General features: G+C 35.8%; 1 protein-coding gene across 1 annotated transcript in view; it reads right to left on the bottom strand.

Moving 5' to 3' along the window:
- The window catches only part of INVS (inversin), an 86,551-nt gene extending 60,414 nt beyond the window's left edge, over positions 1 to 26,137 (bottom strand). The window contains exons 1-2 of the mRNA XM_008945109.1: positions 25,965 to 26,137; positions 18,971 to 19,137 (exon numbers count right to left, since the gene is read on the bottom strand). Of these exons, the coding sequence (XP_008943357.1) occupies positions 18,971 to 19,137; positions 25,965 to 26,070 (273 nt within the window). The 5' untranslated portion in view covers positions 26,071 to 26,137. The remainder of the gene's footprint in view (positions 1 to 18,970; positions 19,138 to 25,964) is intronic.
- Between the last annotated feature and the right edge of the window lie 490 nt (positions 26,138 to 26,627).

The raw sequence follows: 26,627 nt of genomic DNA, 5'->3' as shown, positions 1-26,627 counted from the left end.
GCCAATCATAGTATGGGCAGTGATTATACTTTTACAGTCTTTAAATATTACTCATATTTTCATTTTCCTTTTTAAACTCATAAATCACACTTAAGAAAGTATAGCCGGATACATAAGAACAGCTTGAGAGCAGGAAAACAAATTGCATCTCAGGTTATTACCATATTCACTCATGCACTCGGTTTCTTTGATTTAGACCCAGTTTGGGACAGAAACAGAACTGGAAAGGTGCATGAAATTTAACATACCAGGCCACTGGTCTGCTTTTCCAGAGAAGTAATTCTGTCCCAAATACACTAGTTATTATAAGATAACAAAAACATTAAATGAATTGCTACGATTTTTTTTTTTAAGTCAGGTTAGATTTTAAATCTTTTAAACCCAAGGACTCCTTAAAAGTTGGAGTTAAGTTTTAATCATTGTTCATGTCTGAAACACCAAACTGCCTGCACTTTTTGGTAGTGACATGTGAGTTTCTACAGGCAGTATAGATCTACACATTGAAAATAATAAATTGCATTGTGGACTCAAGACGCAAAACAAAATATGAACGATGTGAATATAATTCAGATTTTAGCTTAAAACCCAAGCAGAATATAGCAGCCACTTTGCACTACATCAGCACATTTTACCAACAGATTAGTCCGTGTGCTACAACCAAAGTAGAGGACAGCTCTTTGTTTTCAGATGCTTCCAAAAAGCAGTGAAAGTCAAAAAACTTGAACTCTTGAATTTCTAGCTAAGCCTTTAAAAAAAACACATACCCATGAGGTTTTCCTTTAAAACAAAGAAAAAAATCTCCTGAATTTAACCTCTTTATGTTCACGGAGTAGAAACTGCTGTCTTTCACCTACTCAATCTTACATAAACATACTCACTCTCCCCTCCAGCAAGTAGGAGCTGAAGAGAGGATGCTTCACCACACAGATAAACTTAGTCACAAATTTCAAAATTCTTAGAATTTCAATAAGTATGGAAAGAAAAGGGGCTGTGCACGTAGTTTCTTTAGAGGTTGTGTTTACCTCTATTAGTATTATATAAAACTACTAGTATCCCTTTGAGAAGCGGCAAATTCTCAGAACATCAGGTGTAACTTAGAATGAAATGAAGCATATGAAGGACTTTCTGTCACCAACACCTGCCAATTTTAGTAGCTTTTCAGGGAACAAACTAAAAACTTACAAAAATGGAAGCTGTGACTATCATATTTTTAATTTGATGTTTGTAGAAAAAGAATACTTCTCCAAATGCAACTGAAATCCATAAATCAAAAGGAGCATTTTTATATGCTTGTATTATCAGCTGACTGCCAGAAATCTGCCAAGGATCCTTCTAATTAAAACAGACAGCAGGAAGGAGATATACTGTTTCAACTGCAATTAAGAATTGTTTAGATTTATAAATTAACAACATTTGTGTTTTGAGAAATTACCTATGCACAAAATAGCGAAATTTCTTTATTTCTAATGCATTGAAACTAAATTAATATTGCCTAGTTACACGAGTTATAAGCCCTATAAGAGCTACCCTTTAGAAGTATATGACTGCACCATTCTCCTTGCATATCAGTACATTTATTTTATAACATTCCTTAAAAATTTAAAAATAAAATCAATACAGATACTTAGAACCTCAATTTCTAGTTAAAATTAATAAAGTGACCATGAAAACAGCAGGTTGATTCTCTGCTTATCATGTGCTATATTGTCATAAAAGTTCAACACACAAAATACTTGTTTGATCAAATAAGCTCATGACAAAGTTTATATGTAGTATTGAATATGTTTCAATGTTAATATATTTAAAATTTCAAATGCTATATCAACAATACACAATATTAAAATCACAGAGAAGCTACCAACAACTATTTCCCCATCTCTGCCACAAGTGTGATTTTGATATGTAAACCATGAGTAGGTAAGGAAATTCTATTTTATCCATAAATCTTAACAGCTGGACTAATCCTCCTTCATTAAAACATAGCAGGTGTAAAAATATTGTCACTGTTGAATGAAACCACACCAGAAGTGAGGGCGAAAAATTAAATTATTTCACAAATGTAAAGTTGGGTGAATGTATTCATCAATCTGATTGTGAAGTCCTACAAAACAAATGCACTGTAGTGTTCCCACTAAACATAACAGTTCTCAATCCTTTCAGATATCCCCCTCAACCTTTGGGACATACGCTTGGTACAACTGGGCAAGAATTAGACGTTGAAGATAATAATTATTAGCTCATTTTTCTGCATATGCTCTACTCATCATGGTAGTCTATACAAACTACATTATAAACAAAGTCTGCAGCGGCAGTAGAGAAACTATTCCTTCCTATTCTCTGCACTCCCTCAGCAGCTGGCAGATGATAGTCAGAAGACTTGATTTTCACATGCATCTTCTGAAAAGCTGCTGTGGAGTGAATGGAAAAAACCTATCTCAGAACAGATAAATAAAATATAGCAATGTACATTTTATTAATTATAGGGAGCTAAACCAGTATTTCGTCTAGCTCTGGAACAACTTCAGCTGAAACCTGAAATCAAATGCTTTGATTGTTTTAATTTGAGCAAGACAAAGCAGTTAACTCCTTGATTAAAAATGTAACTGAAAAATTAAGCAAAACAAAATCTGCAGGACTATTGTTTTAGACATAACCCTTAACAGTCATCCCCAGAACTACAACTTTAAAAAAAATTCTGTAAGCTATTTATTACCTCTGCATGGACAAGGATGATGATGCCATGTCTTCTATCTAACAAACCACTGCCGGACTTGAATATGAGATGTTTTGCTAATCCTGTCAAGTCAACCATGGCAAAAACATCACTAATTTTGACATTGGTTTAAATCTCACAAAGTACCCTTTTAGCAACTTTGTTAGCAGCATCCTAGACTCAAGAATAAAACGTTCAACTGGAGAGAACCTCTCAGGCAGCTGAATAGAAACCGTGTTTACCACTTTCCAAGCTGAACATGTTCAGCTATCTGGCAAAGCATCCCAGGCAATACATCAGCCAAGAACATCAGTAGGTCTGGAGGCCAGCTGTGACTATCAAGACATTTTGACTGAAAACAAAGCTGTGCCTGAACTTGGAGCATTTATCCCTAAAGTCTCTTGCAAGGTTGGCTTCGATATCTTGGTTTCCATAGGAATAGACAGAACTATCAGCTGGCACACAGTCAAAGAACACAATAGAGCAGACAACTGACCAGTGATATTAAAGCCAAGGTAAAACTGTTTCCCAGCATAAGCTGAAGGAAAATAGGTGTTTGCATCACACAGACCATGGATAAACGAAACCAAAGGCTGCAAATGCTGTTTGTCTAGTGTTCTCAGGTCTTTGGCTCTAAATTTTATGGTCTACCTATATAGATTAGTGGCTTTAATGTAAAAAACACTTCACAGATGAAAATGCAATTAGCATTCTCATTTCCAGTTGATCTCTTCCACTGTTATTGAACTTGTTTTCCTGTAGTGTTCTTTTGAAGTCATTCAGGCAGAGGACCCACAACACAGTCTCTGAGGATTTATGAGAAAACCTGAGACACATCATCCATATTTACAGGATCAATGCCTATCTCTTCATAAAGCATCAAAGATTAAGTTTTCCAAAAATTATTATATTTCAAAAAATATTGTGATTTGAAAGATTTGTCAGCAAGTACTCATCCCCTCCTCCCAAAAAATATAAGTACCAGAAAATACATACTACATTCATTTTCTTCATCTTAATGGCATTAAGTTGAACAGTCTTGAACTAAGAGTAGTGTTAAAAACCAAGGAAAACATGTCCCTGAAATATATGTCTGTCTTTTAAAAAATGGCATTTTCAGATATTCACATTCTTCTCAAATCCTAGTGAAGTTTTGATTTATGTCCATTATGGAAATGTTCTTTCCATTTTTAGTAATTGTCTGTATACCTTACATAACTGGTATTTTGCAGATGTCCAGGTTTCTTATTGCTTAGCTATATATACATTACCTAATGCCTCCTAAACCTCCCACCTCTCCTCCAGAAACAAACCAGGCTGGCTGCTTTTTAGCAAAGCAACAAATCCCTCCATAATCTGGTTACACACAGAAACTTTTGAATTGTATACTTTCATACCTTAAGACGACAAACTTACTTTTAAACAGACTTCATATGATTTTGCATTCTGCTACATACATTTCTACACCACGTCCACACTTCTCTTTAAAATCTAATGAAAACTACTGTTGTAAAGAACACTATTATCGACAGCAGAATTCTACCTGAAAAACAAGCCCAAATGACTGCCATCTACCCAGTCAAATTCCTCACTTTTCATCCTAACTTTGTGCAGTGCTTTTTCATTCTGGAAGCAAACTAATTGCCACTGCTAGTCAGTGTTGGTCTGACCAGCACTCTGTCACTACTGCCTTGTAGTTCTTTACTGCAGCCTCTAAGGACTTGTGTATGTGACGCCCTTACAGACAGCTGGAAGCAACAATGCTCGTCAAACAAAAACTTTGCATATATACTCATTTTTGAGCATATACACACTAATTTTTGAGCATAACATTTTGAGTATGTTATGATCTTAGCTGCTGTTTTATCTGAAAATAAATCCATTTTTTAATTGATTTTAAATATATTTCAAACATCTTATGTTCTATAACAAATCACTGTGTGAAATAATTACAAAACTACAAATCAAATCCTATTTTATGAGAAAAGTTCTCCAGCCACAGTGAAATTTCCAGAACTATTACAGAAGCAGACAGACAACTCACAACGAAAATAACCTGCAATAAAACTAGGTTTACTTTAAATAATTATTAAGACACTTGAGGTTATTTTTATATACTGAAATACTTCATAACTTCTGTAGCTACTACACTGACATTTGAGATTTAAAATGAAGTCAGAATCTACCTACAGTACTGGTAAATAAATCAAAGCCTTAGTAAGCTACTCAAACTACACCCTAGCAGTAATAATAGTACTAAATTTATTTCTCTTTGTTCAACCTATAGGTAGTTAAAATAAGAATTCAGGCTTTTTTAAAGTCTTCCCGAGTTATTACCATACTAACAGAACATTGAAAATACATGTCCTGTGTGTACATTTAAGTTTAAATGTTCCCATCAGAAGGATGAACATATACAGCTGATATTCATAATACAAATCACTTAATGTTTTAGTAGAAATAATTCCTCAGTAAAAATTGGTAGCATTCTTCATTAATTCTTCATTAGTAAAAAAATACCTAACAAAAAAGGGTTCCACGCTGCTCTACAATAAGACCAGAAAACTATAATTTTAATAGGTAAGCTAAATTAATCTTTTATTTTATGAAATGGTGACATTGGCTGTTGCTTTCCAGGAAACAACAGAATTTGCTTATGTAGCTTACACACTTATCCATTTTGACTTGCGTGTGGTTCACCTAATTCTCTTTAATTAACAATTTAACTAACTGTTTACAGACAAAGAGAGAGACAAATGAAAGATTAGTGTTCCTGGAGTTTGTGGCTGACTGTAAGATCTGAATTTATTTTTCAAATACCTTCTATAGCAATAGCCTTGCATGCTGAAGACATTCTATCTAGTATACTATTGATTCAAATGACAAGCCTGAGCATCAGATTAAGGACGTGTCAGACACCTGATAGAACATTCCTGGAGAATTCAGCAGAAAGGTGTTCTGTTTCAAAATGATCTATTGCTGGTACTACATTTATTGAAGTGTATATGGAAACATTTAACGCAAAACTAATTCACTTAAAGTTAGAATAACATATATAACCGGTGAAAACAAATAACCTTTGCTTTTTGCTACAGAAGACCAGGAAAAAATCACCTCATTCAAACAGAAATCACCAAATAGCTCATAAAGCTGAAGTAAACGAAACTGCTGAGCTAATAATAGTGATGGTCCTTTTTGAACTTGTCATGTCAAATCTGGACACAAACAAGTAAATGGTTTCTTAGTCCCAGCCACAATATTTCTTCTTGTAACCATTAAAGATTAGGCATGAGGTCAGCTGCAGAGGGGCAATTAATGCAAGAATGATGTTTCAGAAAGGACACTCAAACAGGGAGATGTCTTTGCCTGTAAAGGTATTTTTAAGGTGTAGACTTGGCAGCAGACATCAACGTCTTGGGAGAAGAGCTGGGCAACTCTATTGTGCACCAAGGGATGCCACAATGCTGAACCTGCTAAAGGAAGAGCAGTAAGTGGAACAAAATTAAATCTACTCCGATCTGAGCCATAGCACTCCAAGCATAGTAAATGCCATGCTTGAAAACAATCCCATTTTTAAGATTCAACCGTTATTTTCAAATTCATATGCTAGAGAACTTTTTACCTACCCTTTGAACAAAGCACAGAGAGATAGAGAGAGGATGTTTGATAACAGTATGTACAATGGAGCTAGCAGCTGAAAACCAGGATAATGAATAATGTCAACTTAAACCAGACAAACATTAAGCAAGATGGAATAGGGTTCTGTAGAGCAAGCACTGCTCATTCCTACACAAGGTACTTGCCTTTGCTTGCCAGTTTTTCCTCATTGTCCTAAAGCATGTCTGCATCTTGTTCAGTTCTAGTCAGTCTTCCCAATAAAATCTCTGAATTCCAGTTATGCACCAGTTTGTTTTAGCCTTGAGTCCTCACTTATGTTTTTAGGACAGGATCATTTTACCTTCTCATTCTTGGTAACCGATATTCTTCATAAACTAATACAAATTATTTTATTCACTGACAGAAGCCTGAAAAATGATTGCTATTGAAAGCAACTTAGAAAAGCTGAGAAAATAACAATGGGTAAGTCACCAGCCTAGGAGTTCTTCCAAATTTTACTCACAAAAGTACGACTGTGAAAATTTTATGATAGACGAAAATAAAGTAATTCTACCAGCTGGCTGCACAGATATTAAAGATATCATTACATATGCTATGTAGAATTAGTGCCTTTTTGCTGAGAAACACAACACAAGGAGAGCTTCTCTGTCTTCTGCCACCATGGCTTGCACTTGATTCGTATTTTCAAATCCTTTAGAAAATCACTTCAGTTGAAGACATTTTGTCTCATATTATTTTTACTGAAATTTCAATAGAGGTCAACAGAGGCACTGGTATGATAATACAATATGTGTTTTGGGCCTGACAATATCCTCTTTGGCAGTCTGGATCATGAAAGCTTATTCCAAGTATAGGAAACATGGTACAAGAAGATAAAAAGCCAAATAGAGGAAAGGAGCAGAATGAGCAGAACAAGAAGCAGGGCAGAGATGAAGAGAAGTGAAATTACATTGTGCTTGAAAATGAGAGAGAATAGTATGTACATTGAAAATAAGTCAGTTAGGTTAATGAAAATGGCCATGATATGCTGGAGGAAAAGAGAAAGAACATCACCAATAGTGATGCCCCAGCTAGACTGAAAAGGGGAAGCAATGAGGAAACCACAGATTCATTGGTGGATATTTTGCTCTCCTGTGTCATAATCTTTTGCATTTATATTCCCCATCTGAGTAGTTAACTGGCTTTTTCTCAAGACATAGAACAAGTCTGATTTGGTATCATGCTGCAAATCTTTCACACAAATTCTCTATGTGTGTAAGAGAGAGACAGAGATACAGAGAGAGTGCACATCGTGCATCTTCATTAACTGGAGTGATATATAATTAAACAAGAAGGGGTTAAAGCATATGTTAGCCTGTTCTCCTTTTCTATTTATTACTTTTTAAAAAGCTTTCATATGTCTTCTTCCTTGTTTCTGAAAGCTAACCATCCCCTCTTCCTTTCAGGAAGGCTGACATTTGACAGCTTAACATAGCTGACAAGGTTACCCAACAGCCCACCCTCCCTATTCTCAATCCAATTAGACCTCTAATCCTCCAGATGAAAGGCCCAGCTACTCACGTTCCTCATGACAACGACAGCTATTGATTATTTGTCACTACAGCTAACACCTTCTCTGTCGAGGCCACTCTGACAGAAGCAAACCTACCAAATTAGACAGCACTTTATCTGCCCTGGAGGCCAAATGGCACAACAAGTAAAGGCTAATAAATGGTATAAAAATGAACAAATCATAACATTATGACAGGTTGATCGTTGCCAGCAGCTTCACAGCTCAAGCTTGATGCTCTGTTAGACCTGTTCCTTCTCTTTTCTCTTCTACTCGTGCTCCAACTTTGACTGAATTAAAGGCCAGAACAATTAAGGCATTTGACCAGCAAAGATAAGCTAGGATAGAAGTATCATCAAGGGACACAAATGCCAATAGCAGACTACCGTTTGTCAATAAAAACATTCCAGGGATGCAAATGCTCATGACTCTGCTCTCCACTAGGCTGTACTGACTCCCTTTGTACAGAGCTCCTCTCAAGCCCAGGCAGAAACTCCAGGAAAATTAACCCCAGAAAACCAAGCTTGAGCTGGGAAGTGTTCTAATCAGACAAGAATTTGCATCATTAAAAAAGGAATCCAAAAACCCAGCTACATGACAGAGATATTAAATGGAGTAACAACCATAACATCTACAAAATTTTCCTTTCTTTTTAGTGGAGTGATATAAACCGGCACTACGTCATTTGAATTTCTCATTAAAATTCTTCCTCAATTGTTTCTCGAGGACAACAAAAACAGGACGATACGCAGCATCTAGTAACACAGGACCTCACGAGTCACATCACTCTAAGGCAAACTGAAAAGCAGCAACATCATTTATTATTTTTACAGTGGCGCTCTCCAAAACCATTAACAGCAAGATTAGAGGCACAGTCCCTGAACTGAGGCTATTTAATGCAACCAACAACAGGAAGAGAACATTAAATAAAAAAACAACAACAACAAAAAAAAACCAAACAAAAAAACCCCAAACAAACAAAAAAACCCACACAACAAACCCACACAACCACAGACTATTAAGATCATGCAACCACAAGAATAACGTAAAGATACACAAATACCTCAAGCAGTTAAAAAGCAATTAGCACTGCCCTGCCATAATTAATTAGTGGATTTCTCAACTATGCTAAAAATGTATTTTTCAGCAAGGGATGCCTATGCTTCTGAAATTACTTGCTAACAATAGAGTAACACAAAATCAAATTACATTAGAATCTAAATAAAATAAAAGCTTCTTTAGTTAAAGATGACACAGGACATGAATATCTGCTATTCTTTGGCAAATTATACAGTTTAACTGAGAAAAATGTTCCTGTGTAACACCTCGATTGTACAGGTATAGGAAGCTATATGTAAGTGCAACATAAGGCTATTTAAAAAAAAAAAATCTAAACACTTTAAAAATATTTATTCCATAAAATAATTCATAAAAAATAGTATTTGTCCTCAGATTTTTTTAACTACATAGATTCACAAAATAGTCTTGAGGACGAACACATATTTATTAATGTTTCAATCAGACACAGAAAGATAAGCAGTAGAGTCTTATCATAAAATATAGGTATTTAAATGAATAGTTTGTCAGACTGATCTCTTAAGATTACTATCGCCTGAAAAAAGATGGGTAAAAAAACCCTGAAAATTTGGAATTGTATATAATATTTCTGGGAATAATTTTAAATTATTACTATACTGCTCTAAAATGTACTTCAAATATAATAAATCACTGCAGAGAAGACAACCTCTGGTAGCACACCTGGCCCTACCCACCACATTGGGAAGAACTGAGCAGATTCATTCCAAACTCTTGTTCACACAAAGACATTTATGCCCATGCTGGTGACAGGGAGTCCACAGTGTTCCCAGGAGCTGTTTGGGGGGTTCAGCATCAAAAATTCTCTTACTGTTTATATTATAAACCTCCTACTTGTCTTGGTTATATTCACCACTATGGTCGGTTCTTATTTAGTATTTAGCAGATTCTCATTCTTTTTAACACATAGCTTATTTATAGAAGAAAGGAACACATACTCTCCCAATTTGGTTTTACCTAGTTCATTAAAAATCTTCTCCTTTGTGTTTGTGGGGGTTTTTTGTTTGTTTGTTTGGGTTTTTTTGGTTGGTTTGGGTTTTATTTATTTATTTATATAATTTTAAGTGCCTTTCTTTTGCCTTTTTTTTCCCCCAAATATTCAACTACAATGGCTAAAAACTGCCAAACAGTGAAGAAAAATTACTATTCCTAACGTCTAATCATATCAGAAAAACTGGCAAATGTCTTTGTGTAAGTATTAGATTTCCTAATCTTACGAGTCTCTCCCTCAATTATCATTCCCAGGCTTTATTCTGCAAGACTTACTTATAATATTTAGTTTATGATCACTATTCTGAATAGGTATGAAACCTTTTCCACTATTGCAGGTCAAAATGAGGCACTATATACTGCTACATTTCTCAAGTTGTGCTCCAGGAGCTGTGCCTCCCTGAGATTCACATCAGAACACCCTTTGCACACAGCAGGAGTTAATCCATTCATCTTCACAAAAACCTTAGATGTATTTATTCTTTGTTCTACTTTTAAATTAGGTTTGCAACCCTCACAATTAAACCAAAATCCTTTTAAATATGGATGCAACAGTGATGGCTGCCAGTTAACTGCCCCAGACAACTGGAGGTGATCACTTCATGTGCATGCAAAAGAGAAGGCACTATGCTTGCTCCATCCCTTTCCAGACAAATATACTCTATGTTGTATTTACCTAAGTACACCACAAGTGCTCCTGCTGCAAACTCTCCCTTGAAATTTCTCCCATCCACCTCCAGCTTTTGCTTCTACTGTTCTAAATGGGGAAAAAAGAGTATTTTGCTATTATGAGTGCAAACAGAAGCATTCTGGCTACAGCAGGTTATAGAGCAAACCCATCAGGTATTTATAGTAGTATAATTTCTTTCCATTGTAGTGCCTCACCCAGCTTTGTTTGTTCTCTTCCACAATCCAATCCTACCCAAAGACAATAACAGACACTGTGGTTTTTGTTTAGCCCTCCTATAAGTTCTTCGATGCTCAAAATGACTGCTGGAAAGTATTCAGGCAGGTAGCCCACAAATTGCAAGCAGTATTTTCAAGCATGTTTTGTCCGAGTAAGAAAGTTTAGTAACCAACAGACTTTTCAAATAATTTAATAGCACATTTTACATGTGCTGTAGCCTATAGACATTCCTACGATATTTATCAGTGCAGTCTATATAGAGGCAGAGTCTGATCTTTAGCTATTCCAAAATTCTGATCTTTAACTTGAACTCAATGAAGTATTTTGGCATGTAAATTTTTGCACAACCTTGTCTTAAAAATGTGGTTTCACACTAACACAAAAACAGGGAGAAATCAGATTCAGATGCCTTAGTATCTGCTGTGCAACTGAAACGTGACTTGTAGAACACTATTTCCATAGTTCTGTCTTCTGCAGACAAACGAACTGGCTGGGTTTTAACCCACAGTTTGACAGGAGAGACAGATGGTTGGTAGATACCAAATGACTACAGTCACTTTGCTCTTAAAGAGCAAACAACAACATGCACGTTCTCACTTTGTTACGAGGCATGACTAATTGTGTAAGCTGAAAATTTACTGTCTGAAAATATGAGAATCACATACTGGTCTTGCAAAGTAGTGCCCATATCAAGCTCTACACACCAACAAAACTGTTGTCAAGCTTTCTTTTTCAATGATGCTGCTTTATAATATACTATAACCAACTTAGAAAGGCTTCACTCTCCTTCATATCTGTGATGCGCTAATGAATCAAGATACAGAATTTCTGAAGTTCATGACAATACAAGACAGTGCTCTAAACGTTCTCATTAAACTAGCATGGCTTAACTTCCTAGAACCTTTTCAGACCAATCATTTCTCTCTATAGCTACATGCAAAAGAGCTTACCTAGCACTGATCATCACAAGACATTTCTACCTTGTAGTATCTTTTGCATATGATCATGTTCCAAACCACTCTGCACATTTCAGTGGAGAAACGGTGAAATAAAAGATGCTCTGGACCTACATCAGAATGCTGACTTTTTAAGAGAAGACCAATACTCTGATTTCAGGATCTCCTCTTCCTACTTTAATATTTTGCTCACTGATTCCTAAATCAAGACATGTTAATGCAAAGGCAAATGGAATTATTAATGGAATGTAAAGAACAGTCTGATGCAGAATTAGAGGAACATACAAGATCCTGAAAGCAAGCCATGCTGCTATTTCTCTCTCACAGACAAAAACGTCAGGAAAGTCTCCTCATCCTCCCTTAACTGAAATGGAACACTACTAAATTCTTTGAGAGTATTTTTCATCATATCAGAGTTCATTTGGGAGGTTCCATTCCAGCAATGTCTCCAACTGCTTTATTACTCTTCCTCAGTGGTGACTGCACAACTTTCTAGGGGACTATATTGTAAAACAAATCTCTGTAACAATGTGAGTTTTTTCTCCCTGTGGTCTTCCTGTAGTTATTTTTAACCGTTTCAACAGGGCTTACAGCATAGATCAACAGCAGTATCAGCACAACCAATAGTGAAAAGCATTGGCAGCATAACAACTTGTGCTGAACAGGCAGAAAATTAATTGCTATTTTGTAGAGTTCATTTTCTGTTGACTCACTGAACAGTGAGCAGTTCTGCAGTTGTGAAAAGGGGTCAGGGGAAGGCCATGGGCAGGAACAACCCTTTGGTAGCTCCATCAGCTTATCTGTACTACAACATATACAAATCACACACGAGGAACTGTACCTTCTTCAGGCTGCATTCACTGGAAAGAACACTTTATTCAGGGAAGTAAAGAAAACATCTGCATCATGGTTACTGTCTGTGTCTTAGAGGAAGCTGTAGTCCTGCATGTAAAAAAATCACCTCTTCTGGCTGGCTGGCCAACATTTCTGATTCACACCTTGGTTTGTTCAGGTTTTTCACATTTACTCAAATCATACATTCACATGAAATTATGACATAATGAATCTGAAAATCATTCATGCTTCATGAACCTATATGCACAGAATTAATAAAAAGAACATGAACTGACCACCATTGTCTCAGAAAGGCACTGTGATTATTTGTTTTCATGATATAGATTGGGAAAGAAAGTTAAAAGTGCCTGTGCTCTTTTATACAGTTTCAATAATGCCTTGTAAATTATTTGGGAAACTACAGCTCCAGCAAATACATCTTAAAAAATTCATTGAGGGGAAAAATGTATAAGCGTGCTCCCACACAAGTTTTATTCAGGAGCTTCTAATACAGACATTTTTTTACGTGGACAAGAAAAGGGAAATAATATTCTTGTTGTGGGGCTCTTTGACTGCCTTGATGGTACTCATTAGGTAAGATGTGGGAACAAGCTTTCATAAAGTAAATGAACTCAAGACTACCTTCTGTTTCTAATTTTCTGCCAAGTCTTATGCTTGCCACAGGTTGTCTTCTTAATTCTTTACCTGTATGGTTACTAGAATGCATACAGGAACAACATTTTTTTAATAGTTTAAGGAAAATAACAATTAAAGATCATTACAATGCACCCTTCTACTTTACACAATTCCTAGCTGCATCCTGGATGTATTGTAATTTATCAATAATTGTGTCAGGAAAGAATTAATATAAGCTATAGAATATTTAATGTTTCTAGATAATGAAAACCACATTTTCCCACTGGGGTGGTACTTATCTTCCTGAAGCCAAAATTAATATCCTCCTGACAGTTAACCATCCTGATAGATTATTTTAAGTGCATATGATTACCATCCAACAACAAAACTATTGAATTTTTTCTTTTATCCCTGCTAACACAAAAGGCAGTGCTTGGAGTATTCATAGAGATTGTTACTTCCCCAGAGCATACAGAATGCTAATAAGTGAGCATCCTCTGTGAGAAATTCTGAAATAAATTTATTTTTATATTTATTTTTCTTACATTAAACTCGAATTGCTTAATGAAAGCTAAAGGAAAAAATCATATACAGGTAATCTGGGTATGCGGAAACATTTCCATTCAAAAGTATCACATGTGGGTATTTCAGCAAGTTGCAATTTAAGACTAGAAGCAAACTGTTACCAGAATGCTTACAAATGAAAATGAATATCTGTAGTTAAACTGCAATCTCAGTACGCATATCTGTCTCCACAGCATGTTTATTTCACAATAATCTAAATTCTACCAGCTTAAATGATCTGTATCCACATAGTAATAAAATTTCTCAATGTGAAATCACTGGCAAATTATGCTAATGATTTTAATTCTGTTGCAATCAGTCACTGTTTCAGCTCCCAGTAAATTTACATCCATGTTCATGAAGTCACAACTGTCCTCTGAAACTTTTATGGCAATATTCACAGGTACACTCCTGCAACAATTTGTGTCATTTTCTGATGGGTTTTGGGTTATTTTTTGTTCAATTGTTTTTGTAATTTAATTTTTTTTAAGTTAAGGACTTGACCTCTCTCCTTTTTTTTTTTTTTTTTTTTTTTTTTTTTTTTTTTTTTTTTTAACAGTGTGTACCCTTTCAATAATTGCTCGGGAGCCCTGTGCATTTAATGAGAGAGACCAAAACATTCTCCGTTTATACTGGAACAGAAGAAAACCCAAGAAGTAAAAACAAGTAACTTCATTTACATGGCCTTCTGCCTGCAAAGACTGAAACATCTCCATCATGAGGCTGATGGAGAAGAGACAGATACTACAAAAGGTCATACCACTGAAGATTCAAAAAAAGATGACTTGATAAAAAAAGGCTGCTTTGGGTGAGATTCACTTGTCACAATTTAGACATCGACAACATCAAACCCTACATCAACCCCATGCCTAAAAGGATGACAGAGACAGGCAGTGTGCCCCAAGGTACTCATCTATACTCTAAGGTGAATGGAGTGCATCCTAACTCGCAGTAACTTCAAAAGTGATCTAGATGACTCTCTCAGACATTTAGGTCTGCAATGCAGACTTCTCGTTACACGAGACTATTCTCACCTCATCGTTTCACATTGAACTGTAGTATATTTTGAATATTTTCCATCAAGAGAAAAGATCCATCACATTTAAGCAAAGAGTTTCACTTTCTCGCTCCTTATTCACGCTAAAGATCTTTTTTAGAGCAGCAGATATGTCAACCTTAAAAGCTGTAATACAAAGGACGTCTACTACCAAATGGAAGGAAAACCATTAAGAACAGAATTATTATCATTAAGTGATCATTCATCCAAGGTCATCATATCAATGTATAATCACAGTTGTTTCCAAAAAGCATTGCTATTTCAAGTAGTATGAACAGCTGAAATTTCTGACCTGACCTTATTAACTTCAGTAACCTTCTGCAAAGAAAGGTATGAGAACACATGCTTAATCTGCTATCAAAAAAAGCTGGGTAGGTGGGCCAACAAGTAATGGAATATCCTAACTTTTGCTTCTTGCAAGTAGTCCATAACATCCTTAATGAAGTCTGAGACAGAGATGAAAACAGCCCTTTGTGGAGAACCTGATAGAACTATACTGCTTTGTAGATGTGTTCCTAGTGACAAAAGCTATTTGGACAAGGTTGGCAAGACAAGGATAACATAGCAACTTTGAGTTCTGAGACATCAGTTGTCTCATTACCTAGTAAAGATGACCTAGATACTAACCCTATATTAGAGAAGGTTACTGAAGTCACCAGACTACCTTCACTTTCTACCTATGTCAAAACTTTTGAACTAAAAGAACATGGAATAGCACGGGTCAGTCTACCCAGCTACGAGCAGCTATACCAGTTCATTTTGACACTGTTTGTTGACATTCAATGCAAAACAGAGCTATTTTGACAACTCACAGTTGTGAAAGATGGCTTCTAGGACACTTGTGGGACAAGCAAAAGCACCCAAATGCACCACAATATGTGGGAGGAGACCAAGTATGCAACTGCAAGTAACAAAGTAACACTTAAAAAGGAGTTAGAGGTGCCATTAGGAAAAGATGAGGGATTAAGGAACTGTGAGACTCTCTAAGCACATGAAGACATTCAGCTTCCTTCTACCTAAGACAGTTAAATCATTCTTTCTGTTCAGCATTAGGAGAGTATCTTCTCACAAACTCTTCACCTCCAAGACACTTCTGTGGCTCCCAAATACAGCAGAAGCCATTTTAGGTCAAATCAACTGCAAGACTCAGATGAACACCTGTAAAGGGACATGTAAAGGAAGCCTGTGGAATGATAACCTAAAGAGATTCAAATATTCTAGCAACAAATTAGTATGCAACAAAAAATAGCATGTCTACTGAGGTCTGATGAGTAAGGTGTTTCAAAGGCACTCCCAAGAGACAGAAAAAATGGCTAAAGTAATTCTAGAGAAGAAAGTTGCTACTCAGAAACCTTACTTCATTTTACATTCATCTGCTTCAGTTGAGAATGTGTGTGTGTGGAAAAGTGTCTTCTCTTTCCTGCCTCTTCACGGGTTGCATGGAAAGCTCTGTGCACTAATCTTAACTTCTCTCTCTCCACAGAAAATGAAAATTAGGATGCAACAGAAGTACAGTTTAGGAATCTCAATCTCCATGCACTGTCATTCTAAAAAACTTACACCTCTGATTAAAAATGAATGGGGATTTAGAAAGGCATGAAAATCTGGTTTGGGTGAAGTGCAGGACAGCGACTGACTCACAAGCTTGAACCCCCAAAAAACTATACGGTGGCCTGGGCAAATATGTACATTCATGATCAACCAACATTGACAATAAAACTTTGGGAACAGGTGATCTCACAGCACTCTTCTTTTTCTGCCTGAAAGTCACCTTGCAGTATTGGTTACTGAGAATTTTTTTTGTTTACTTTTGGAAAAAAAAAACAAAACAGAAGTAACAGAGAGGAATGAGAGAACGCAAAACATTATTTAGGCAGCCCAAACTGCCTGGAACATGAAGTTGGTTTGAATTTTAATTCTATATATTTTGCAGAAGGTTTTCATGTCAGAAATGCAGATTTTAAAATGTTAATAAGGGAAAACCGAAGACAAAATTTTACATACACAAAATGTTAATTTTGTAAGCTGATATCAATAGTGAGCAATTGCTCAGAATGCAGTTCTACAGGACAGTAAAGGCAGCCAAATGGAAAGCAGCTGCAAGGGCTGTCTCCTGACCAGATTTTGCCACTCCAGCACTCTGATGGCACAAGCACTTAAGTGTCTATGGGGTGAATCTTATCTACCTATTACGTTACACCATAAGTGGGTGACTGCATAATATCTTCTGCTAAAACAGCATGAGATAAAGACTGGACCTTTTACTTCAGCTTCACTGTCAGCTAAAAACATCTCTAAGATGGTCCATGTATCACATGGTACAAAATGCCCTTTCATGTTGGCAGCAAGACAAAGAAAATGGAGAGCACATGCAGTTAATGGATATTATGCCAAGCCTAAATATCTCTTGCCTTGAATAGCTGCAATGCAAATATCCACAATGTGAATATACAGAGATTGAAACAAGAATTGACATAGTTCTGATGTGATAACATTCATTTTAAAAACCTATGAAAAAATGTAATTTTTAAAATTAAGTTTTTAACATGATTAAAATGTTCAAGTGCCTATCAGGTCTTAAAATCTAAAGCCTGCATGAACACCAGGCATGCAAAGTATCTTACAGTAATTTTGTAACTCTTTGACATCTTCATATTTATTAAATATCTATTTTTGAAACAGTAACATTCACAGTAAGCTGGTCACTTAGAAATATGAAGTTAACCCTGTGCACTGGAGACAAGATTATGATGATGACTGAAATAATTAATTTGGGTGTTGTAGTGCATAACCAGATAGATGAATTGGCCTATTTTAACTCAACTATAGCTTACAGTAACTAATTATGACATTAGTCAAGTAATGCACTGCCTTACTGCACACATTTCAATAATGCATTCACACTAGTATTTAATAGTTAACATTTTTACCTAAGGAATCTGTAAATTTGAAATATTACACAAACACTTAATTCCCAACAAGGGCTGCAGCAACACAGACCACACAGTCTCTATGGACTTCCATGCAAGTGTAACTAAAGAAGGTCACCTCATTATAATCTTCCCAAATGGTTCTCTACTCAATTGCTCCTTTCTACCTACTGTGACCATACTACAGTTACCTTTATGTAAGCATAACTAAAATAAAAAATAAAAAAATAATAATTGCAGAACATATTAAAAAGGTATATAAAACATCTGAGCCATGTGAATGATTATGAACAGGTAACAAGATATTATAAACAGAAACGGTGTGCTACAAAAATTACAACAAGCACTCTAACTTTTGGTACCAAAAGACACAGCTTACATAGCCAAAACAACTCTAACTTTTTGAGCAGCTACAGTTTTAAACGTATTGTAATATGTAAAATAGTAAAAAAAAATTGTTCCTTTCAGTTGGAGCTTTTAGTCTTCTCTGTGGAGTCTTTTTCTTAATTATGAACACAAACATTTTTTTAGGTAGCCAATCCCCCTTTTTACTCTTTTCCCATCAGCAGTTTGCTCGTTCTGCTGTAACTGTGGGCACTTCCCCCAGCCCAAAACACTCAAAATTTATTGCAGCTCTTAAGTTATACTCTAAAGTACACTTCAAATTACCTTTTGTTTTATTGTTGAATACTTCCTTTAGCATTTCTTCAGTGGGACAATGTAACTGAACAAGACTACAGACAAATTGTAGAAGGCAAAACAAACAGCAATGTATTTCCCTCCTGGTCCTGGAAATTATTTGATATTCTATATCCTTGAAATTCTCAGACATGGCATTAATAATTAACAGTGGATGGCCTTATATCCACTGAAATTAATGGCAACATTCTACAAGTATCAGAGTATAAAACTGAATTGGATACCTTCAAATGGATGACAACTACTTTTCCTCAAAAGTACGAGCTGTTAAACAGCAATGAATTATGTAGCAGACAACTACAAATACACTCAGTAGAACCACTAAAAAATAACCCTCCCAAGATTTACTTGGGGAGGGGCCACATTTGTAAAAAACTCCTAGCATTATTTGCCTCTAAAACAATGCAGGATAATGTAATTACCTTTTGTGCAGCAAGATGGAGAGCAGTTCTTCGGCTCCGATCAGCTCTGTTAACGTCAGCTCCAGCCTTCAGCAATGCCTCAGCACAGTCCAGCCTGTCAGCCAGCACACAGTACATCAGTGGAGTTCTTCCAAACTGGTCCTCCTTATCCTTCAGATCAGAATTTCCTAAAGTAAACAAACAAAAGTAATTTTTTTAAAAAATCACATAAACCAGTTAAGCCTATGAACATCTGAGTAGAAGTAGTACTTTTTTTATTACAGGGGTATCTAATGATAAATGAACAGGGTAATCAAAATAATGAAGATAAAGATACTACTTTTTACCCTGTTTTTACTGACATCTATAGGACATTTCAAAATATATTTACAGAAATAAGTACATTCAGAAAACATTCATTCCACAAATATACCTACCACCAATAACATTCTGCAGCAGCATAATTGCAAAGGATTTTACAATAGTTATACATGTCTTGTCTGCAAAGATTACTTCAAAAATACCAACAGCACAAACACCAAACAGTCCTTCAGAAACCTGCAAACGCTCTAAGATAAGCTTTGACACCTGCTGTCACTCAAAGCAGGACACCTACTCACTGCAATGTTTATTTAAGAAGCATAATCAGGTCAACATTACATCAATACCGTCACTTACTTCATAGTGCCTTAAAATATGGAAACTATTCAAATATTTCTCAAGCTTTTTTGGCATTGCTAAGGTTATTGCTAAGCAATTAGTCAAATAAGAATTTTGAGGTCCTAAAAAAGAAAAACCCAAACACCTATGAAAACATTGCAATCCTAATTACAGTTAAAAAAAGAACCCAAACAAACCAGTATGTACCCTTCACTATAAAGTTTTATATTTCTGTTATGTCTCCACAAGGAAACTAGCACCTATAATTGATGAGTATCAATTATTCTACACATGCCAACTCAAAATATATCTCCCAGGTAGCAATGTTGCTACAAGTACTCAAGGAACACAGAATTTTAACAGATAATTTAATTTTTTTTTTTAAATATTCTCTTGTTTGCATGGTTGTTGATGCTTCAGAACTCCAGCAGAGATATGATTCTCCTTTACAAACACAATCTTCACTCTCCCCCAGCATATTATACTTACCTGCATATCCAGTAACTGTATTCTCAATTATAATTTCTATTGATTCACCCAGCAGAAGAGTCAAACAGATTAAAAGTGAATCAAGGGGAATATCAGGGATTAAAATTCATTCCCTACCAACCAAGTCTCTCACAAAAAAAAAACACTGTTAAGCAGGATATTGTCAGTTAGAGCAATCATTTGCTCGCTTACTCTATTTCCAAGATCCTTTGAAATTGTTGAATGAATACTATGTTGTTCTCATGATTCATTCTGACACCACTTCTTGCTTAGAAATCATGATTTGTGTTGAGAAAATGCTTTCTTTTCACTTTTAGGAACCTCTCCAAACTCTTCTGTGAACACAGATACAGAAATATTCTTTTTGTCCTTCACCCTTGGCCCTGTCTTCTCTGACTGCCCCTTCACCTTGACAGTCCACTAGTTTTAGAATCAATTTTTATGCCTCTTGCAAATCATTCCTAAATAAAGACCCCAAACCAGTCTTTTACTGACCTACATCTTCCTTCCTCAAACACAGGTTATGTTTTTTGAAGTATACCATGCTTTTTAAGGTACACCCTCACACTGTCATGCTGGCTTCTCTTCAACCTTCCTATACTTTTTCTTTTATTAAGTGCTTTCACATTCACTTCACACTGCAAGCAAGGAGTTTACTCTTTAGGCTCATCTTCAGATACTTCATAGCAAGTGTTTTCATTTTCATGTGCTTCACCACTTTTAGAGTACACAATATAGCTGGCTGCTGTTGCTTATCTGTGTATACTCTGGTGAAGGGTTACAAAAGCTTGGTTAGTAATGCTGATTCAGGTCTTACCTGGCAGACAAGAGCAACTCAAGAATTGGTTCTGTTCTGGGTTCACTGAAATTTCTCTTGCTAGCCCATTAATGATTTCTAACATTGTAGTTTTAGGCTGATATCCTCAACAGCCATTTACCCAAAACATATGAAAGTAACCATCGTGCTTCCTGTCAGTTCAGACTCTCTGATCTCCCTTAGCATGTCACACTTAGCACCATCTGGTCAGGTGGACAGTAATAAAATGTTAGTACAATAGTTTCTTATTTAGATGATTTAATGCAATCATTAAGCATTTTTTTGGTGTTATATAGTGATTTGTTAATCTCATTCAAATCCAAGGCTTGTTTTCTGCTTTGGTTTCTAAATGTATGTAACAATTCCTCTACATATATGTCTTTCATGGATATATCAGGATACAAAGTATACAGAAAAAACACCATCCACATTGATACCTTCTTTTCCACAAATTTTACATTCTTACCATATGATCAATAGCCTCATTTAAAACCTGACATCCTAGTTTTTCTATATAATTTTTTTAGACTTCCATATACATAGAAAAATGTGTACCTTTGGTGTGGATTTCTATGCCAGAGCAGCACAGAGGTACGGTTTGGACAGGATGCTGGTTCTTCCTTCTGTATGATTGCACAAATGAAGAAGCAGAATAGCTACGATCCCACCTTCTGTAGATAAGCCACAGAAACCTACATGTATCCTTGTCAGCTTTTCCTCATTTTTTCCTTCAAAAGTCTTCTCATAATAAGTAAAACAGCTGTCTTGGATTTTTTCAATAAATAAATGGTCAAATGAATTTTTAAATATTATTAAAATCAAATAATAAACCAAATAACAGAAAATTACCTTTGTAAATTTGCACAAGTGATATTTTTTCCTATGTGGCTTTCCATAAAATCTGTGGAAGAATCTTGTCTGAACTTTGCATAGAACAGGAGAAGGTAAATTATTGGATATACCTTATTCATTACTCTTCACATCAAAATAACAGATACCAAAAAAAGCTTAATTTTATGGTAGCACTTTTAAAAGTAATTTTTAAAACTTTAAAAAATAAATTTGTTTCTAAAGGGGAGTTAAAAGGTGTGTAAGTTGAAACATCTTTGCAGTATTACTTGTGTCCCATTACATGTAACTATGTATTGATGTGAAAAAATAAATAATGCAATTTTTACTAATGTTATTTACATACTTGATACTGTTTAAAAATTCTAATTTTTATAAAATTTAAGAAAAAAAGCTCAAGTATTCACTAGGTATTCATTTAAGTGTCATCTTATTGTCATTCTTGAAGACTACAACTCCTTGTTTTTGCAGAAAATGACAAGTTGCAACATTTACTAAATGCATTAAAAAGCAGTATATAGAAAAACTATATTTTTATAAATATAATTATGTCACTTGCTTATGTAATTCCACAGCCATTAGGAAATAGTTCAAAACATAACACACAAGTTAAACAGGGGAACCCATTTTTTCATATTTTCCCTGAATTGTAAAAACATCTGCTAGATTTTCATTTCACAGTACTAAAATTTTAAAAGTTACATGCACATATTGTGAAGCCATCCATGTCTTGCATCTCAGTATTTTAGCTAACGAGAAATGTTTTTTCCATTCAACAGAAACATCAAGGCCAGCTACAAACAATCATGCAGCCCTGTGCAGCAACACAGCCACGCTGAGCTCCAAAGCATGAGCTCACATGTCACTGCTCCCAGCCAGAAAGACAATTTCTCTAACTAGCTAAGTACAGTCTGGTGCTCTTCCAGTATTAGTTCAGCCTGATAATTTAAAAATCACTAAACCATATTTCACTGTTCAGTGTTAACAAGGCCTCAATAGTGCTCTACATTTCTTGAAGCTGATGGGACTTGCGTGCTTACAGGTTTTTTTAAAAAGAAACACATAAACGTGCACTTCTTCTAGTAAGACACGTGCACATGGCTTAAACTCATTCTGAAATCATCACTGTGCAAAACTAGTCACTCAAGTGACTCAAGTTCCAAGTTCTCTTTTTGTTACATAATATTACAGGATATACAGAATGTAGAGACTAAAATAAAGAAATGGGTAAATTCAAGACAAGCAAAATTTGCCTAAAGCTCAATCACAACCCAAATAAGTAGAGCAAGAGGCATCTATTTTCATTTACAGCTCCCGAAGAGTGGTAAGGGTTTTAGAACCAGGAGCTGGACTGAACAGACACTTCAATGTAATGACTATTACACAGATTATTGTGTTCTTAGAAACTATTAAAACAATTAGATGCATCTTCCCAAAACTCTTCACAAAAGTGTTAAATGCAAAATAATCCTCTAAACACAACATTAACTTTTGCTCCATTTTTGTTTAAGATTAAAATCGTGCATATTGGTATTAACAGTGAAGAACTGTTACTTAAAGACATGTTCAGTGTTGCATGGAACCTAGAAAAGAAAGTTCTGTGAATGTTGCCCAAAGGGATTCTAAAACAATGTGATAGAGTTTCAGACAACTCACACAACGCAAACAACCAGCACACTTCTGTTAGAGCATGGGGTATACAAGAAACACTTGTTGTTTACTGCATTTTATGGTATTTAACCCACAGGCTATTTAGAAAATTCTGTAACTGGGCATCAGCAGCTGTTAGCATAAAGGGAATCTTTGTTCCAAAACCTACTTTCTCTACACGAATTTCCTGCTTACCTGTGACTCTGTCTCGTTATACCTCTTACTGGCAGAAGATGTCCAAAGGAACACAGGATCAGAGCACACTGCATTATTTCAAACACCCATTCCTTTAAAGTTGCAGGCTGCTGGGCAGCAGCTCACACATGCACCCATACTCACAGATTACATGCAATGTATACGTTTGTATACAGTCATCCACACTCCACCAAGCTGCAGCTGGGAGAAGGAATAATCATCAAACAGGTTAGAGAGGCTGGCTGCTCTAAGAGACTGCTTAATCAGCCTCTGTGTCCCTCCTGTGTTAATAACTGAACAGGAAAAACTCAAAGAGGAAAGTCATAATGAATTTAGGGGTAAAAAGCCCTCCCCAAAAGGAGGAAGTCAGACCTACGTTACTGCATATATCACAAGCTGCATAATCAAGCCATACACACAGCTAACACTGAAGTACTGTCCTGAACAAGATGCTGCTGCTAAATGCAGTCATGAAGTTCAGCAAATAACACCAATTGCTCAATTTACTGCTGGCATCAAGCTATACTTTCAACAGTGCCTGGTAAACAGCTAAAAATATCACTCTGATGCATTCTTTTTCTCCTAGGCAATGCTTTTTTTTTTTTTGGTCCTGTCCTGGCAAAAGTAAGGTCTGTGTCATATCCTGTCAAAACAGAACACAGCAGAAAAGCCAAATTTTGCTATTATAGCAACGGCTGCAAGGATTATGCAGTTTTCTCTCCCATGTAAAAATAACGCACATCATTTTTATTTTGTTGCTGCTGATCACCATTAAAAGAACGGCAAATTCTTTATTTGGTTCTAATAGCTACTTTTTGCTGCATGTTGGACTAGATGACCTTTGGAGGTCCCTTCCAGCCCAGACATCCTATGATTCTATATACCAGACTTGTATTTGACAGAAGTACTTGTTCCTTTGTATTTTCAAAATGCATCTTTTGGCTGTGAGATTAACAAAAACACGCTAAAGTCAGCAAAAACTCTTTGTTGTTGTTTCTGGTGGTTAATCAGGATTTGAAAGCTCAGACTTTTTCTCCCTCCACATGCAGGCAGAAGGTTTTTTTTTTTATTAAAGGCTCACATATTGAAAGCTACTTTGTAGTTGCATCCCACAGATACCTAGAAGCATCTCCATATCAACTGCTCATCTGTTGTTTATAGAATGCTCTACAACAAAGTGAACAGATAGCAAAAAATGCAAACAGTGTATATTTGAGCCATCATATCATAAAGTTGAAGGCACAACAAAATATTTGTTTCAACCACTGGAGCTTCCATAAACTCAGTCCCCTCCATTTTTTTTCTCATGTTTGAGTCAAAAAACTTCTAATTGTCTTTTGAGAGAATTAGATATATGTTGTAAGGAATAATTATTTACTGCTTTCTATACAGCTTAGACAACAGAACCACGTAGCTTACTATCTTGTCTTCAAGACAGGTCAGCAGAAGATACATAAAGAAACTTGACTGTTGGTAACTACCAGTAAATCCTTTATACGTATTAAAACTGACAGTTAATTGCATAAATACAGAGTAAGTTTCTTATTATTTCAGTCCTTCAGCTTCACCAAGCTCCAGAAATGGGATTTTAAAAAAAGGCTGAGCAAACCCTGACAGATTCTGATCTGTTTTAGCAGAGGACTTTAGAGCCCTAATGGCTCAATGGTTGGACTTGATGATCTTAAAGGTCCCTTCCAACCTAAAGGATTCTATGATTCTAAATAAAAACCCTATGGTATGAGGTGGAGTTGCATTTAATCAGAAACTCTGAAAAATCAGTCCTTGGATGGAGAGGGAAAGCAAAATACTTGTCTTTGTAACAGACAGGGATTTTTTCTTACTTCAGCTCCAACAGGACCAGACTCTCTCTGCCTTTAATTTGTCCTGAGAAACATTGTTAGTGTATCAGAATCAAAGTAACAAATAGTGCTGGCTCATTTTGTCCCCAAATACTTCACAGTGAGGAGACTTCATTAACTATGACAAATGATCTATAAAAACAAATTTCTGAAATTTCCCACAAAAGCAATTCCAAAAAAATAAGGATTTGCAGCCAAAATGTTTCAGCCCAAAGCATTTGTCCAGAATTTCAAATTCCCTGAAATGAGAGCCCTGAATAACTCTTCTGGTTGTATCACTTACCAGCTGTCTATTTTACGTCACACAGAAGTACCAAGCAAAGGCAACAGGTAATTAAAATTAAGAAAATTCAGCCATATTTTCAGGACTACATTTATTCGAGAAATAGAGGTAATGAAGAAATGCAGACATATCTTGAAGATCAGAGCAGTAAGTCAAAAATAAAAAGCTTCAGGTCTGAAGTAATCCAAATGCATTTACAATGAAAACATTTACCTGCTATTAGCTTTTGGAGGGTACTCTTATCTCCATTAACAGCAGCAGCATGCACTTCAGATGCGAGTGAGGAACCACTGAAGAGGCAGTTTGCTGAAATATTCATACTCTTTCAAGGTATTACCATAGGTCAGATCTGCAACACCAACATTTTTTTGTAGCAGTTCAGTTCTAGAACAAAACAATAAAGGAGAATTAATTTTATAATGAGTCATTAAAATGACTGAAACAATTCTGAAGAGAATAAACTGTTCTGTTAAAACCAGAAAAGAACAAACACTTTTCTTATTTCATGGATTAAATCTACCTCGAGCCAAAATTCAACCAGAAGAGGCTGGTTGGAGATATATACATATCTATATGTATTAAAGTTTCATTGCCTTCAACACCAATTTCAGTCAATAAGCACTGCAAAAGCCTGCAGGGAGGACAGTGCTAGCCTGGCCCTGCATGCTTCGATTCAGTAACCAATGAAGTTTGTTATCAAGTATCAACCTGACATATTCCTCCAGTACTTGGTAACTGGTAGTGTTTTACCATGATGGTCCATGGACTTATGCAGGACAAGGCTTATGAGCTGAAGTAGTATCTCTCATTTAACCAACTGCCACAACTGAAATAATGAAATCAGCTTTCTAGATCATAGGTGAACCTGAACAGAAG

This window comes from Merops nubicus, unplaced genomic scaffold, assembly GCF_000691845.1.
Source record: "Merops nubicus isolate BGI_N331 unplaced genomic scaffold, ASM69184v1 scaffold6958, whole genome shotgun sequence".
NCBI classification, from domain to species: domain Eukaryota; kingdom Metazoa; phylum Chordata; class Aves; order Coraciiformes; family Meropidae; genus Merops; species Merops nubicus.
The sequence above is the reverse complement of the archived record's forward strand: the minus strand, read 5'-3'. Positions and strand labels throughout refer to the sequence as shown.